The sequence below is a fragment of the Podarcis bocagei genome, assembly GCF_964188305.1.
Source record: "Podarcis bocagei genome assembly, chromosome: 10".
Taxonomy (NCBI): domain Eukaryota; kingdom Metazoa; phylum Chordata; class Lepidosauria; order Squamata; family Lacertidae; genus Podarcis; species Podarcis bocagei.
Window position 1 is genome coordinate 14,330,675 of NC_138135.1, and position 17,267 is coordinate 14,347,941.

Here is a 17,267-nt window from a genome sequence, read left to right on the forward strand (position 1 = left end):
GCGGGTGGCGCTGTGGGTTAAACCACAGAGCCTAGGGCTTGCTGATCAGAAGGTCGGCGGTTCAAATCCCAGTGACGGAGTGAGCTCCCGTTGCTCGGTCCCTGCTCCTGCCAACCTAGCAGTTCGAAAGCATGTCAAAGTGCAAGTAGATAAATAGGTACCACTCTGGTGGGAAGGTAAACGGTGTTTCCGTGCACTGCTCTGGTTTGCCAGAAGCAGCTTAGTCATGCCGGCCACACAACCCGGAAGCTGTACGCCGGCTCCCTTGGCCAATAAAGCGAGATGAGTGCCGCATCCCCGGAGTCGGCCACGACTGGACCTAATGGTCAGGGGTCCCTTTACCTTTATGCACTGTTAAGCCTCAGTCAATAAACACTGTCTGAAATGGTTCAAGTCCACCTACTAGCTGCTTATTCTGGGCTGCTGTTCTCAGCCTTTTTTCCTCTGCAGTATTCAGGTTATTCTTTGCTTCCTCCAGCTCCTCTTTTAAGGTTTTCACTCGAGCCACAGACTGCTGGAAACTGAAAAAACCAAAATCACCAAGCCTGTTATAAGCAACATGCAGTTGTTATAGGGCATTTTAGAAATAATAATAATAATAATAAAAGACTGGCAGGATTTCCCTACTCTGAGTGACCGCCTCCAATCTGGCAAGAGGAAATGAAGACATTTGGATTGCTCTGTCCCTGCTGCTTCAACGACATGGCATCAAAATAAAAATATGTACAGCAGCCAGTAGCAGAAAGGGTTGCAGCTCATTGCATGGGCACCCGTTTTCCACACAGAAGGTCTCTGGTTCTGTCCCTGGTATCTCCGGGTAGAACTGGGAGAGACTCCTGCCCCAAACCCTGGAGAACGTCGTCCAATCAGCACAGCCCATATGGAACTAGGTGGACCAATGGTCTGACGCTGTATAACGTAGCTTCCCATGTTGCTAAATCAGTGCTGGCTCCAGGGTTTGGAATAAGGTTACCAGAATTTTTTCAATGAATCTGGGGACAGTATCAATCAATCAATCAATATTTATTTTTTAAAAAAAGAGGGGGAAAGTTATTTTTTAAAAAGTAGTAGTAATCTCTTCTGTGGTCTCCTCTGTTGTGCAGCCTTCCTCTGGGTCCCAGCCTTTCTTGGAGTGCTAGCCGTGCTTCCTCCCTCCCTCCCTCCCTCCCTCCCTCCTTGCACTGTGATCCCCTACAGGCTTACTCAGGAGTAAGCATTAGCAGAAACTCCCTCCTCCTGCTGTTGCCCTGCCTGCCTGTCTGCCCATCTCCTGTGCAGGCATCGTCCGGCAGCTGCCCATCCGTGCCGGTGGCAAGCGAGCAGGAGGAGACGTGCTTAGGCCAGATCAGCTCGTCTCCTGCTCACCTCTTATCTGCGATGGCCAACCAGATGGCCATTGGAGAAGATGACCAGTACCACTCCTCTCCACCCAACTGCTCCAAGTTTTCCCCAACCGATGGAGAAGATTTAGGGATGGGGAAAGTTCTGCTGCACCTGCAGAAGCAGTTCTGCTCGTGCATTGGTTTAGTTGGACTCAACCCAAAGTGTCCCACCTTTTTATCTGATTATTCAGCTCCACATTGTCCTCCACTAATCTGTTGTTGGTCTCCTCCATGGCGTCCAGAGCTGCCTTCAACTGGTTGTTCTCCTCTTGAAGTTTCTGATTGCTGAACTGAAGATCTGCTACGCAAGTGATCAAGTCAGAGGTTTCCCTGGATGCACAAGGAACAAAAGGCTCTGATCAGCTGCCATGTCTGCATTCTCCACGTTTTGATGGGAGGGGCCACCCTCAAAGATCAAAACCCAACACCTCCCATTTCTTTGGCATCTTTCCAGCTGAACTGCCATCTCCAGCACCAGCTGTGGGTAGCCAGCTGCCCTCTCGGCCTGAGCACCCAATCAGAAGTGGCTTTGCACCATGCTGACATCCTCGTTTCCTCATCCTTCCCAGTCAGCAGCAGGGACAGCGCTGTTAGGAGGCTGCTTTCCACTCTGTTAACATATGTTCCTCCAAAATCCTCTCATATCTTCGAAATCCTCCATCATTAAAGCTTCCCTTTCCACCAACCCATGCTTGTCCCTCAGCTGCAAATGCCAGCAAACTGCAGATTGGGCACCTGCCCTACTAATGCAAATAATGTTTTTAAAAAGGGGGTGGCATGAATAGTTCGTCACCAATACCCTATCATGGCATCACTTCCTAGCCCAGAAGACGACTAAATTATTCGTGTGGTGTATGACAAAGGTCTCATGGGCTACACCAGAGACCGCTCCAAAAGGCTGATAAAACTTAAGAGGATTTTGTCCGATAGTCATATTTGAAAAGAGAGGGGGACTCTGTGACCACAAAGGGATTTAGCATCGCACTCTCAGATTAGAAAGTGGCCTAGCATAGAACTCTTTTGGGAAATGTGTTTTAAAGTGACAATTTAGCAAGTATAATTGTTTAATCTCTGTATGCATATCGCTGAAGGGTTTAACATTGGAAAATTCCATTGCAGCATACTGAAGCTTTCTGATTAACTGTTGATGTTCTCTGCTCCTACACGTGAGTGTTTAACCTTAGATCACATGATCAAAGTATTCAATTGCAAATCTCCATCTTGAAGGGAGTTGTCTGTTTAGTCTTCTCTCTGGGAGCCACAGGGAACAAAAGAATGTGATAATGATGCCTCTTGAGGAGCGCATAAGCTTAGCCTGGACGCAGGCTAATATAGGCTATGGGAGAGACATAGCTTTGATTTTTGCTCTGATGGTAAGTATGTTATGTATTTAAGAAGAAGAACCTATGCTTGAATATGCATATGCTTTATACAACTTTCTGGATATATCATTGTCTGTTTTGTACCTGTTTTGAAGAAGTTCTGGTTAGCAAAGCATTGATTCATATTTATGGGTCTGGACATTTTTTTATTCCAAAAGGGTTCAGTTTTTTATGAATCCAATTCCTTCAAATAGTGCAATATTAATATATCTGAAATAGCTTGTAAAAATATTTTAAAAGCGACTCACAAGTCTCCTCTGGACACATCGCCACCAAGTGCCTCTAGGCTTCCGGAAGTTACATTCAGCCTCACAAGAGGACTTTTGGCTGAAAAATGAGGTTTCTGGTTACAGCTCAAGAGACAAACATTGGTACAGAGCATTTTGGGTTTTTTTCACTTTCTGTTGACATCTCCACACAACACATCACCCTCCCTCCACCCTTTCTGACCTTCCCCACACCTCTTGCAGTTCCTCCAATAACATCCCAGGTTATACTTTCCAAGCACTTTAAACCCACAGTGAACATTCTCTTCCCCTCACTTCCCCTCCCATGGTTGGAGAAGATTCCTTCATCCATCCCCCTCAAGCACATTTGTCTTCGCATTCCCTTCACCAATCCTCTGCATGCACTGGCTATTATACTTGCCAGAAGCTCAGGTCTGCCCTCACTGGTCTTGGAAGGATCCTTTAAAAAAGTCCCATATGACCGGAGAATTTGTGCCTGTCCATTGGGGGATATAGGAAGCCCTGAACACATATTTTTTAGATGTCCCTTTTACGATGAGGCACGTAGAGAACATAGGCGCCGACTCCATGGGGCTTGAGGGGGCCCGAGCCCCCTCAAAAATTCGTTTGGGGGGGCTCTGCCCCCCCAATAATCTCCGGCGCCCCTCCAGCAGAGCGCCATCGCCGCCCCTCCCCCAGCCCAAAATGCACAGGGTCGGGCTGCATGCCTCCTGCCCTCCCTCCCGAGCAAAAGCTCCACCCAATTTCCGCTCCGGAGCTGATTAATAGGTGCAGCACGCTCTCCCCTATTGGCTCACGAGGAGGCGGCGCCACTTTATTTGCATATTCATGAGCTTATTTATTATTCATGAGCTTTCCCGGGCCCCCCCAATATTTTTTATAAGTCCGCGTCCCTGGTAGAGAAACCATTGACCCTCCGCTGGTGAGGCTTACTGACCTCTCGGTAAAGCAAAAATTCGATCTTCTCCTGTTAGGCAAAGACCACAAGATGACCCGGATTGTCGCCAGATTCTGCGCACAGATCTGTAGGCGCAGACCACCCCCCAATTCAATCTAGTTTGTTAAGAATATTCCCAAACCCAGATCCACGGGTGACTTTCTCTAAGGTAGTCTATTTTAAAGTTTTTATGTGTTTATATGCCTATCACATTTTTAAACTTTAAAATCTATTGTTGTATATTGTTTTAAATGTTGGTTTTGCTATTGGGATTGTAGTTCCATTTCTGTTTCTTAAGCTGGTCTCTGACCGTAATAAATTTCATGTTCATGTTCACTGGCTATTTGCAAACCCCTTTCAGCTGCAGGACACGAGTCTTAAGCTATATGCTGCATCTAGTATACTTTTCAGTAAATTAAGTCTTCCATAATACAGAGAGCATCTGATACCTGCCAGCATGCTTTCTCTGGTTGTCTCTCTAGCAGATGGTTCTTTCCTGGAATGAGAAAAAAACCCCACATATTTATTTCCTGTTCTAACATGAATTTAGAGTTTTAACCAAAAACAGTTTTCATCAGAACTATGAACTTTTTTTTTTTTTTTTGCAGAATTATTTCAGTGTTGGAAAACATTTCCCCTTCTGTTTGTCCCCCCCCCAAAAAAAAACTGCTTGCAAAAAACAGTCGTAACTCTGTAGCATCACATGAGCCCTCACTGGGTGAGAACATTAATGACAAACTGGTTTCAAAAAAGGAACAAAATAATCACAAAGTGGTTCTTTTTTGAGGGGGCGGGAGGCTTCATTCCTCCTTAAACCATTAGTTTAATTATAAAAGCTGGAAGCAGATTGTCAGGGAACTGCCATCGCAGTCAGGAGTGGTGGAAGGGCTCCCGAGCGATGCCGGAGAAGGTCCCAGCAGGAAAAGAGGGGACTCAGTGACCGGGGAAGGAAATCAGCGTTACACCAGGGAGAAAGGCGGGCAGAGGCAGGTTTCGGAGGGATGGCTCCAGGACTCTTCGCCAGAGACCAGCGGGGAGAGCATTGGTCCTCCACTGCCCACACCCACCCTGCGTAGAAGACTTCCGCGCAGGGAGGCTAGGCGGAGACTATCCGTCAAGGAACTTTTATGTTGGAAGAAGTTCAGGAAACGCCCACTGACGGATTCTGCCAGTGACTGAGACAGACGTGGAATCAGGACTGTCCAGCCAGGGAAAGGTTTATCCAGGCAACCTCACCGAGAGTGGCGGCAACTTACGCACGAGCAACCCCCAATTCCCATTACACAGATGATACTTAGAGCAGCTCTGCATTTCACTACACAGAAGAGGTCACTAGTTTACTGCGACAGCAGCTCTGGATAAATTCTCGCATAAGCACAAAACCAACTCAGTGTTACATTTTGCCTGTCACATCCTTGATAAAATATGAGCCACGTGGGATAATTGTGATGATACAGCAGCTTCCCACTCCAGTAATCCAAAATTGCGGACAGCAACTTAGTACAGTGGTACCTTGGTTCTCAAACTTAATCTGTTCCAGAAGTCTGTTCCAAAACCAAAGCGTTCCAAAACCAAGGCGCGCTTTCCCATAGAAAGTAAAGCAAAATGGATTAATCCGTTCCAGACTTTTAAAAACAACTCCCAAAACAGCAATTTAACATGAATTCAACTATCTAATGAGACCATTGATCCATAAAGTGAAAGCAATAAACAATGTACTGCAGTCACACAATCAGTCAATCAGTAGCTGAACTGGGTTCCACACAGTCACAAAAAGAAAACAAAATGAGCTGCAACAACAAAAATGCAAAATAAATAGCAAAAATAGGCAGGCCCAGCGTAACACTCAAAATGGAAGTGTGGCACTCAAAACGGAGCACGTTCAGCTTCCGAAAAGGTTTGCAAACCGGAACACTTACTTCCGGGTTTGGGTTCCAAGTTGTTTGAGTACCAAGGCGTTTGAGAACCAAGGTACCACTGTACTGAACACTTCAGCTAGCAAACAGCTTCCTTCCCCTACTCGTACATTTTCTGTTCTCGTAATTGTGCTCTCTCTCACACACATATCACATAAAGGGGAGAATCTTTGGGGGGTCAGGCACATGAAGCAAGCCTAGCAAAATTTAGCACAGTGGTTCTCAAGCTTTTTCATCTGAGCTACACTTTCAGAGTGAAAATTTGCTGGTGCCCCACCAAATTTTTTGTTATTGATAAGAAATACATGGGGGGGGGGAGGCATCAACTTATAGCAGTGCTTGATTTATAACACAGAACAAAACTTCTTTATAATATGATCATGGGACATCCAGAAAGTATAATGTAATGCAGCCACATAACAACAGGAATCATTCCCAAATATAATAATGAAAGTGCCTTCTCCAGCACCCTGTTTAAACAGCGATTTTGGGTCACAGTTAGGACCACTTCAGTATCGCTTGATGCTTTTGCTTTCATTTTGAAAAACACCTACCCATATCAAACCAAATATCGAACCAAATAATGAAAAAGTGCATTTACTTCCCCCAAAGAGTCCTGTATATTATTAATGGTTCTGGGAATTGTAGCTCTGAGTCGTAGACCATGGGTACTTTGGGCAAAGGCATGTGCATTAAATGCATGCAACCCAAGAAGCCTTGCAAGACCCGTCAGTTACCAGCTTCTCCTGCAGTCGTCAATCCATTCCTTCATGATGGCATGATACGTTTCCAAGTCCATGGAGATGTCCCTTTGATCAGGATCAAGCATGTTGCACAGCTCCTCGAGACTGCTGTCCTCAGAACTCCGGCTAGTTGTGTATCTCACAAAGTCAACTAATTTGGAAACAGCCACTTTGCCTAAAGACAACAGTAACAATGGACACTGAGAGCTTGGCCACACCTCCCTTTTCTCAGCTGCTCCCCCCCTGGAAAAACTCGCTCTTTACCGCTGACTCAGAACAAATGGCAACCGGGTTTCCCATGGATTGCGGTTCATTCCGATTAGGGGTAAAAAGCAAGTGGGAATGTTCTGAGACTCATGCTTTCTAGGTACGGGACAAGCAGAAGTGTGGGCTGTTAAGTATAATTGATTTAATTCACACAGAAATGAACAAAGTATGTGCATTAATGAAGATTTAAAATAGAAAATGGCTAAATGCGTATTGCTAACATTGGAGTTTTCCCACAGTAGTTTTTCTAAGGGACTCTAAGCTCCTAAATGGGTTAATGATTACCTTTCTGCTCCCCTACTGTTGTAACCTTAGATCATGTGATGAAGGCACTGAGTTGCAAATCTCCATTCTGAAGGGAGTTGCCTTTGTGTCTTTTGTCTCAAGGCACTGTGAAGTAAGGACATGTAAAAGACTCCCTGATAGAGAGAGAAAACAGTTCCAAGCTAAAATGGATGCTGTGGGAAGAGACAGACCACCGGTTCTAGATCTGTTAGAATTATTTCATATTTTACCGAGCTTGTGCCAGGCAGCACAAGACATTGCATGGATGTTTTGGGTGTACATTTGATGTTTTAATTTTGTTTTGAAAGTTCTGCCAGCAAATGTTCGAATAATGTTTTTAAGAGCCTAGGCAATGCTTCGTTTCCAAAAGGAGTCAGTTCTTTTACTTCCAATCTCTTCAAACTGTGCAATATTAATACCTGCAACACGGATGAGCCCATAGTCAAAGCACCAGGGGTCCGCAGGTCTTGTTTCATAAGCAGAAATATTTCCAGGTCAACATACCTTGATCTAGGTCGACATCTACCGGGGAGAAGTGGGCTTCCCCAGGAGACATGGTCAGTTACCAGTGAGGGCTGAAATTCCTGGCTGGCCCCATGAAAAAATGGCACTGCCCTAATATGGATTTGTATATAACAGCATTATCCAAAAAAATGCCACACAGGTCCCCAGTGACCACATTCCAAGCACACTGAACCCCTGGAGCACTTAAGGCTCAGAGAAATTGGGCATGCTCAACACTATTTTATGGAGCAAATTAACAAATAAACAAATACACCTCTAAGCTTCCAACAGTTGCAAGAGAAGGTTTTCGGTGCTGGTTTGCTTTACCTCTCCTTTCTATGTCGCAAGCAGAGAACATAGTAGTCAAAAGGTCTTCCTCACAGATCAGGCTTACTTCAGCGCTTTCGTCATCTTTGTTCTCTGCTGGCAGTCTCCATCCTACAAAGGGAAAGGGCACTGACAGGAGATTTGTTTTCCATGCAGAATTAGGAGTCTTGATTACCAGGGAGCCTGCAGCAGGGCTACAAGTTCTGTACACGGTTTGTTCTAGACCCGAAAAAAAAGCTGCGTCAAAAATCCAACAAGAGTTTTAGATTCGCTGAATTGCATTTGAAGGCAATGTTGCTTTTTTTTTAAGTTCAGCTCTTAGGGATACTTTTAAAAAGCACTAGATGTTTAAATACTAGCTACTCTCTTACATAAGACCATAACATGAACTCTGCTGGATCAATAAACAATAATTTTATTATTTATATGTCCCCCATCTGACTAACTGCGCCAGCCACCCGGGGTGGCTCCCAACAGAATATTAAAAACACAATAAAACACCAAACATTACAAAACTTCCCTATATAGGGCTGCCTTCAGATGTCTTCTAAAATTCAGATAGTTGTTTATTTCCTTGACATCTGATGGGAGGGCGTTCCACAGGGCAGGTGCCACTACCGAGAAGGCCCTCTGCCTGGTCCCCTGTAAGCGCACTTCTCTCAATGAGGGAACTGCCAGAAGGCCCTTGGAGCTGGACCTCAGTGTCCGGGCTGAACGTTGGGGATGGAGACACTCAGTGCTATTTTTCTAGAAAAGGAGGTGCCAGAACTCACCATAAACACCTCCCTTGTTCTCTTATAATGGCAATGGCGCCCACCTGAGAGACGCCAGAACTGATTATACAGGGCTGAGGCCTTTTAGGGCTTTAAAGGCTAGCACCAACACTTTGAATTATGCCTGGAAACGTACTGGAACCATTGTAGTTCTTTTAGGACCAGTGTTCTATGGTCCCAGTGGCCACTCTCAGTCATTAGTTTAGCTGCCACATTCTGGATTAGTTGTAGTTTCTGAGTCAACTTCTAAGGTAGCCTCATGCAGAGCGCACTGCAGTAACCAGAACATGTACCGCTCTGGCGAAACAGCTAAAGGACCCCTGGGCAGTTAAGCCCAGTGAAAGGCAACTATGAGATGCGGTGCTCATCTCACTTTCAGGTTGAGGGAGCCAGCCTTTGTCCACAGACAGTTTTCTGGGTCATGTGGCCAGCATGACTAAACCGCTTCTGGCGCAACGGACCACCATGACGGAAACCAGAGCGCATGGAAACACCGTTTACCTTCCTGCTGCAGTGGTACCTATTCATCTACTTGCACTGGCATGCTTTCGAACTGCTAGGTTGGCAGGAGCTGGGACAGAGCAATGGGAGCTCACCCCATCGTGGGGATTTGAACCGCCAATCTTCTGATCAGCAAGTCCAAGAGGCTCAGTGGTTTAGACCACAGTGCCACCCGCATCCCTTCTTGCGAGACAACACACAGGCAGATAGGGACTCAGCCGGCTTACCAGTTGGAGCTGGTAAACAGCTGCCCTGGACACAGAATTAACCTAAGCCCCCATGGACAGCTGCGAGTCCAAAATGGCTCCCAGGCTGCATACCTAACTCACGACCCCTAGCAACTAAGATTCAGAAGCATTTACATTTTTGCCATTCTTTCTGCAAGTTTGCATTTTATGCCAAAGTCTTTGACAGTAGCAAGCATCCCTCAACTTATTAAAAAGAACCAGGCCTTTTGCCCTTTCCTTACCCAAAGAGAGTCTCTTGTTGACAGGAGAGTTAAATTCCCGGTTAGACAAATTCGGGCTTGAGGTGATGTAGCCACATTCCTGAGAAGGTGCAGCCTTCTGCTCTGCACTGGGGGAACCAGGCAGCTGACTGGCGGAAGATTCCCTGTGTTTGGAAAAGCATGGGGAACCTCCTCCTTGGCTTAGAAAGAGCCATGACTTGTTGGCTCTCTCTCTGTTTCTACTACCTGAAACAGACTCTGAGCGGATGTCCGAGAGGCGCCGGTGACTCGGTGACGCCGCTTGCCGACTCGGGGAGAAGACATTATCACTGAAGGGGCTCAGCAGGTTGTCGCAGCCCTGCGCATTGCTGTCACTCGCTTTCAGGGTCCTTTTCTTCAAGATCTCCTCCAAGTTCTTCTTCGCATTGCCCTGTGGGCTGTCAAAGTTCTTGGACTGGAATTTTGGGATTTGCAGGGCAGGATTGGAGGCCTGGTCCTTCATGTTGATGTTCTGGAGCTTCCGGCAAAGGCTGTCTACCGGGTGATGGTGGCGCTTGTCGCGACTGCTTCCAGAGGACATTTCTCCCCTTCTTTTCAGCCGTTTCTTTAACAAAAGGGAACTGCAAAACAATTGGTTTCATCTTTCAATGCAATTTATTGCTCTGGTATTGGAGTCAAGTACAGTGGTACCTTGGGTTACAGATGCTTCAGGTTACAGGCGCATCAGGTTACAGAACTCCGCTAACCCAGAAATAGTACCTCAGGTTAATAACTTTGCTTCAGGATGAGAACAGAAATCGTGCTCCGGCGGGGCGGTGGCAGCAGGAGGCCCCATTAGCTAAAGTGGTACCTCAGGTTAAGAACAGTTTCAGGTTAAGAATGGACCTCCAGAACGAATTAAGTTCTTAACCCGAGCTACCACTGCAGACCCACATAAATTCTTTCAAAAAAAGAGGGCCCCTTCAAACATTTTTTTTTTTGGGGGGGGGGAGTTTGTATACATTCTGCAACATGTCATTCACACAATATGAGTTCACTGGCTGTGGGTTTATAACGAGCTGTACACACGCCATTTTGCTAATTGTTCTGTGATTCTTCTCCAACGTTATCACATTATTGCTGTCTGGAGCAGCACTCTCGCACTACAGTGGTACCTCTGGATGCGGACGGGATCCGTTCCGGAGCCCCGTTCGCATCCTGAAACGAATGCAACCCGTGTGCATGGGTCGCAATTCGCCGCTTCCAAGCATGCGCATGGCATCATTTTGAGCGTCTGTGCATGCACGAGCGGCAAAACCCAAAAGTAACATGCTCCGTTACTTCTGGGTCGTCGCGGAGCAAAACCTGAAAAGGCTTAACCTGAAGCAACTTCAACCCGAGGTATGACTCTATAGCACAACCAAAAACAGGATAATTCCCTCCCACCCCAGAAAGTTTGCAGTATAAAAAGTTACAGGATTTCTGCAGGAAACTACAGGACTTACACCTGGAAGCTTTTTCTAGGTACAAACAGCATTGAAAGAGGAATCAATATCATTGATTAAATAATAATAATAATAATAATTCAGCTTCCAACTGAATATTAAAAACAGTACAGCATCAGACATTAAAAACTTCCCTAAAGAGGGCTGCCTTCAGTTGTCTTTTAAAAGTAAAATAGTTGTTTATTGCTTTGACATCTGATGGGAGGGCGTTCCACAGGGCGGGCGCCACTACCGAGAAGGCCCTCTGCCTGGTTCCCTGTAGCTTTGCTTCTCGCAATGAGGGAACCGCCAGAAGGCCCTCGGCGCTGGACCTCAGTGTCCGGGCAGAACGATGGGGGTGGAGACGCTCCTTCAGGTATACTGGGCCGAGGCCGTTTAGGGCTTTAAAGGTCAACACCAGCACTTTGAATTGTGCTCGGAAACGTACTGGGAGCCAATGCAGATCTCTCAGAACCGGTGTTATGTGGTCCCGGCGGCCACTCCCAGTCACCAGTCTAGCTGCCGCATTCTGGATTAATTGCAGTTTCCGGGTCACCTTCAAAGGTAGCCCCACGTAGAGCGCGTTGCAGTAGTCCAAGTGGGAGAACACTGGTTTAATTTATTGTTATTTATTTCATCCATTAATTGCTTCCTACCTTGGAGAGCCACTGCCAATCAGCGTTGCCAATATGGGGGCAAATGGACAAGGAGTTTGTTCTGACCAAAGCCAGTGTTCCTCTCAGTCTCCTTACATTTACATTTCCTACATACATCAGAAAGAAGCAGTCTTCATCCTACTAGACCAGGGTTTCCCAAATTTGGGTCTCTAGCTGTTTTTTGGACCACGGCTCCCATCATCCCTAGCTAGCAGTGGTCAGGGATGATGGGGATTGTAGTCCAAAAAAACAGGTGACGATCCAAGTTTGGGAGACCCTGCACTAGACAGCGATTTTACTGCCAGAGATGGAATATACGTTACAATAATATATTATTAATTTGTTTTAAAACATACCTTTTTTATATAAAGAAAATCGTTTCAGAAAGGCCTTTCATTTACACTGGAAACCAATAGTCAAAAATACCATTCACTTAAAAATCAAGGCATCCAAAGTATTTGTAGCAAAACCTACTCTGCCTCTTTCTCCTTTAAGAATTTATTTACACCCTGCTTTCCCTGCAAGAACTCAACGTAGTGAAAGCAGCGCTTCACCCCCTCTTTTAATTCTCACAACAGCCCTGTGAGGTAGGTCAGCCCCCCAAGGTCATCAACAAGCTTCGTGGCTGAACCTAAAATCTCTCCCATCCTAGTCTTACATTTATTCTCAATAAGTAACTACAAGAGATAAGAACAGCTTTCTCAACTAACACACAGTAATAAATATTTTAACGAGGAATCTTCCAAAGACAAAGCAAACTAGAGAGGGTGATTTATCAGACCAAAAAAAATCACAGTCTCTCCTGGCTAAATTAGGGCAGTCAGAATATATATTTAAAAAAGGGGGGGGGTTAATTCAGAGAACATGCTTGCAACAACATTAAGATACTTTAAGAGGAATAAAACTAAATATCAAATAAGGAAGGTAACTTCCTTATACCATAATCCAGACCAGAAAAAGAAATAACACAAACCTTTCAGTTCACAACAGGAAAGATTACGTATGGGAGAGAGCTTTGGTTCTCTTTAACTTCATACCTAAAATAGCACAGGAGGGAGACTTCCCCACCCCTTGTCAAACTTTCTCCTTTAAATTAAGTAAAACAAATAAAACAAAGTTCAGGAGAGAAAGAAAACACTTTTAAGTTTCTCTCAGCCAAAAGGTGGTAGGACCTCTTTTGCTTTTTTTCTGGCAGTGAACTCCGGGAGAGGGGCCTCAACTAAAGTCACGGCCGCCCCAGCTGTGAAAAATCACCTGACCAGAAACACCTGCAATGCGTTGGGTGTTTTAATAAGCAACCGTTGCCAGCTATTATTATCCTCTGTCCATGAATCTTTTCCCTTCCTCCTCTCTGCATTGGTTTGTTATCCTCCGAGTGCCTTCTGTGGCATTACTAACGAGAGAGATTATAATTTAATGCGAGATCCGGGCAGTTCCCAGAGCCTGCAAATTTGTCTTAGATCACCCTGGAGGACCAAGTTGTGCCAAGTTGTCTGCAAACCCAGAATCATCATAGCATTGTTTTAGCCTTACTCAAACAGCAGCGAGCCACGCTTCAAGTGCATAAGCCAGCAATCCCCTTCTTAGTGCTATGCTGTGAATATCTGCAGTCCGGAATTCAACAGTCAAGTTGAAAAGCTATATCTGTTGCCTTTCTGCCTGTCAGCTCACATAACCGTTGAAGGCATTGGGGCAGGGGAAAAGGAGATGCAGTATATTTATTCCCTGCTATTGTCCTCTGATAGGATCGATGCCCTTATCACAAAGGGAAAACATGTACTTGCAGGGGCTCCTTAATGAAAATATGTGTATATTTACTACTGAAACTAGCTTTTGGAAAGGACCCTGCTGTTTCAGTTATCTGCCTCCTAACCAACTGGGGTGGATTATGCTGCTAGATTTCTTCCTGTACTTTGAATGGCTGTGTGGCAGGTTGAAATTCAGCAGGAGAAGCTTTTGTCTTTGCTGCAGGGGGGCAGGCTTCACCTGTTGAATTTTATGCCTGTAGAGAGTTTTGCCAAAAGCTCAGGGGCTGTTATGTACTGAAGTTCTCACCCTGGGCCAGCAGGGGGATACTGTAGATAGTTTTCACTCAGGTCCACATATGCAAATAAGGAATTGAAAGTGGCATTCAGTGATTGGATAGTTACAGAAAGTTGTTACTGTTATTTTGTAGTTGAGCTCTATATAAGCAGGTTGGCTGAACCCTTCAGCCCAATTCTGTTCTGGGCCTGTGAACAAACTGTGAATCGCTGTGTCGTCTGATATGTTGACCCACAACTTAACAGGGGCCTTGCCAGATGCATGGAGGCAACTTTATTCATTTTTAAGGGGCAGCAGTGCGCCTGATTACATTTTCTTTGGGACGCTTTGAGAACCGGGTTCCATCCATGAAGGTCTGTCTGGTTGGCGTAAATGTGATCGGGAAGGATTGAGAGGGGTCTGGGGAGAAACGACTCTGCTGTACAAAGGTAAAATTTACATTCATTGCCCCTCCCACTTTTGCTTCTGGCCCTGACCATCCCTCGCGTGTGGCCCCCAGAAGATTGTGCTGAAGGTAATGTAGCACTGGATTAAAATACAGTGGTACCTCAGGTTACATACACTTCAGGTTACATCTGCTTCAGGTTACAGACTCTGCTAACCCAGAAATATTACCTCAGGTTAAGAACTTTGCTTCAGGATAAGAACAGAAATCGGGCTCCGGCGGCGCGGCGGCAGCAGGAGGCCCCATTAGCTAAAGTGGTGCTTCAGGTTAAGAACAGTTTCAGGTTAAGTACGGACCTCCGGAACGAATTAAGTTCTTAACCTGAGGTATCACTATACAGTGGTACCTTGGTTCTCAAACACCTTGGAACCCAAACACTGCAAACCTGGAAGTAAGTGTTCCAGTTTGCGAACTTTCTTCAGAAGCCGTTTTGAGTGTTACGCTTCAGATTTGAGTGCCATACTTCCGTTTTGAGTGTTATGCTGAGGTCTGTCTGTTTTTGCTATCTTTTTTGCGTTTTTGTTTTTGCAGCTCTTTTTGTTTTGTTTTTGTGACTGTGTGGAACCCAGTTCAGCTGCTGACTGATTGTGTGACTGAAGGACATTGTTTATTGCTTTCCCTTTATGGATCAATGGTCTCGTTAGATAGTAAAATCCACGTTAAATTGCTGTATTAGGGGTTGTTTTTAAAAGTCCGGAACAGATTAATCTGTTTTGCATTGCTTTCTATGGGAAAGCGTGCTTTGGTTTTGGAACGCTTTGGTTTTGGAACAGACTTCCGAAACGGATTAAGTTTGAGAACCAAGGTACCACTGTAGAAAACATATGAGGAAGCTGTGCCTCTCCAGACAGACTCCGGATCACTGAAATGCAGTACTGCCTGTGAAAACGCCTGGCGCAAAACATCTGGTGGTCTTCCAGATGCCATGGGCTCTTTCTGTAACATTGAAGTTGTGTGATGCTTTCTGAAAACAAATGTCTGCCTATTGATGGAATGGAAGGGTCTGTAGAACTCACCTTAGCTTGGGTTCACCATTTTGTTTCCAAGCACCTGTGACAGCTCGCTCTGTCGCATGGCTCATTTCTTGACTGGAAGATGAGGCCACATGATGCCGGTGCCATTTAACGAAGCGGCTCAGCGCTGAGGCCTCATCCATGTCCCCTTGAGGCTGCTGTGCCCTCGATGGTGGGGACAACTCTTTGCTCTGCCAGGTTCACTGAGGCAGGAGAGAAGGTCAGATAACGCTCTCGCCTCAAGGGAATCTGCCATTGCAGGAATGAAGTCAGAAGGCGGGAAAAGGAGAGGGAAACATGCCTCTGTTTGTGTGTTCTAGGGGACACATGAAACTCCTTCATCTAGGGCAAATGTGGGGAACTTTTGGTCTGCCCGACGTTGCTGGACTACAAGCCCCATCAATCCCAGCAAGCATGCCCAATGGTCAGGGATGATGGGAGTTGTAGTTCAGTAACTCCTGGCGGGTCAAATGTTCCCCACACCTGATTTGGGGTCTCCTCACCCCACTGCAATGCCCAGCCGGGGCGGAAGAAGGGGGGTATGGGCCGCCCCGGGTGTCACCACTGAGGGGGATGACAAAATGCCGGACGGCACTCACTGCGGGGCCTGCAATGCGCCCAAGCCACGCATCTCTCCCGAGCGTGCCGCCCCAGGTGCCCGATTGGCTTCCTCCGCCACTGTGCCCAGCACTAGGCATGATGGCTAATATGTTCAACCTTCCCAGCCAGAGGCTGTATGCCTTTCATAGTGGAGGAGGAGAGCTGAAAATAATGTCAATATATTTCACATCTGGCAAACAATGCAGCCCTTTGGTGTCCGATAGTACATGAGTAGACGAGTCTTAAAAGCCCGGGACACAAAATAATAATAATAATAATAATAATAATAATAATAATAATAATAATAAATAATTAATAATTTATTTATTTAGACTCCGCCCATCTGGCTGGGTTTCCCCAGCCACTCTGGGCGGCTTCCAACAGAATATTAAAATACAATAGTCTATTAAACATTAAAAGCTTCCCTAAATACCCCAACTAAAGAATCATGGCAAGAAAAATTGATTTGAGAACTGCAGAACTGGCAGAACTGGCAAAACTGACATACAAGCTACGGGACAAGGATAACTGTGACTTTAAGGATGAATGGGAACCCTTTACAAAGTATCTGAAGACGCAACAAAGCGAAGTGGACTCCTTGGCAGGTTTTGAATAAACATTCACAAACTTTTTATTGATAACAATCAGCTAAATAGTTTGAGGATGTATACAACTTTGTAACATGCTGAAAACAGCATTTTTAGAGAAACCAAAGACTGGAACTGAGGGAAGTCGGGGGGTGGGTGGGTTTTGTGTGGGAGGGGAGGGGAGGAAAAATGGGGGGACAACAAGGATGATATGTTTTTGGATAATATGTCTTGTTATAATTTAGAATAATAATAATAAAAAAGCTTCCCTAAACAGGGCTTTCTTCAGATGTCTTCTAAAAGTCTGGTAGTTGTTTTTCTCTTTGACATCTGGTGGGAGGGCGTTCCACAGGGTGGGTGCCACTACCAAGAAGGCCCTCTGCTTGGTTCCCTGTAACTTGGAACACTGTCCTCAAAATATACACCAGGGGGCTTAGTGTGGTCAGAATCAAGTATATACTTCCAGAGTTAATGCTTAATACATTAGTTCTGGTAAATGAGCCACCATAGCTGCTAGTATAGTAATAATAATAATAATTTGCAAACTATAAAAATGCAGTCCTAATCATTCAATCATCTCGCGTTCCTCGCACCCAGCACATCTTTTCATCCACTCAATTTTCACGTCAACACAGCTTGCAGACATTCAACGACCAATAACCATGTGCTGAAAAGCATTTCTTCCAATTTGTTAGGGTCTTATCTACCCTTCGCCATAAGGTCCCAGGGTGGGTTACACCAATTAAA

At 45.5% G+C, this 17,267-nt stretch overlaps 2 protein-coding genes across 2 annotated transcripts in view; both read right to left on the reverse strand.

Moving 5' to 3' along the window:
• IRAG2 (inositol 1,4,5-triphosphate receptor associated 2) overlaps nt 1–10,293 on the reverse strand; it is a gene marked incomplete at its 5' end in the record, with an annotated part of 62,012 nt that extends 51,719 nt beyond the window's left edge. The window contains 8 exons of the mRNA XM_081212197.1: nt 404–521; nt 1,554–1,712; nt 3,013–3,091; nt 4,399–4,445; nt 6,603–6,783; nt 7,992–8,102; nt 9,735–9,836; nt 9,960–10,293. Coding sequence (XP_081068323.1) covers nt 404–521; nt 1,554–1,712; nt 3,013–3,091; nt 4,399–4,445; nt 6,603–6,783; nt 7,992–8,102; nt 9,735–9,836; nt 9,960–10,293 — 1,131 coding nt within the window. The remainder of the gene's footprint in view (nt 1–403; nt 522–1,553; nt 1,713–3,012; nt 3,092–4,398; nt 4,446–6,602; nt 6,784–7,991; nt 8,103–9,734; nt 9,837–9,959) is intronic.
• The window catches only part of GYS2 (glycogen synthase 2), a 178,114-nt gene that overhangs the window by 89,606 nt on the left and 71,241 nt on the right, over nt 1–17,267 (reverse strand). The gene's annotated exons all lie outside the window — the stretch shown is intronic.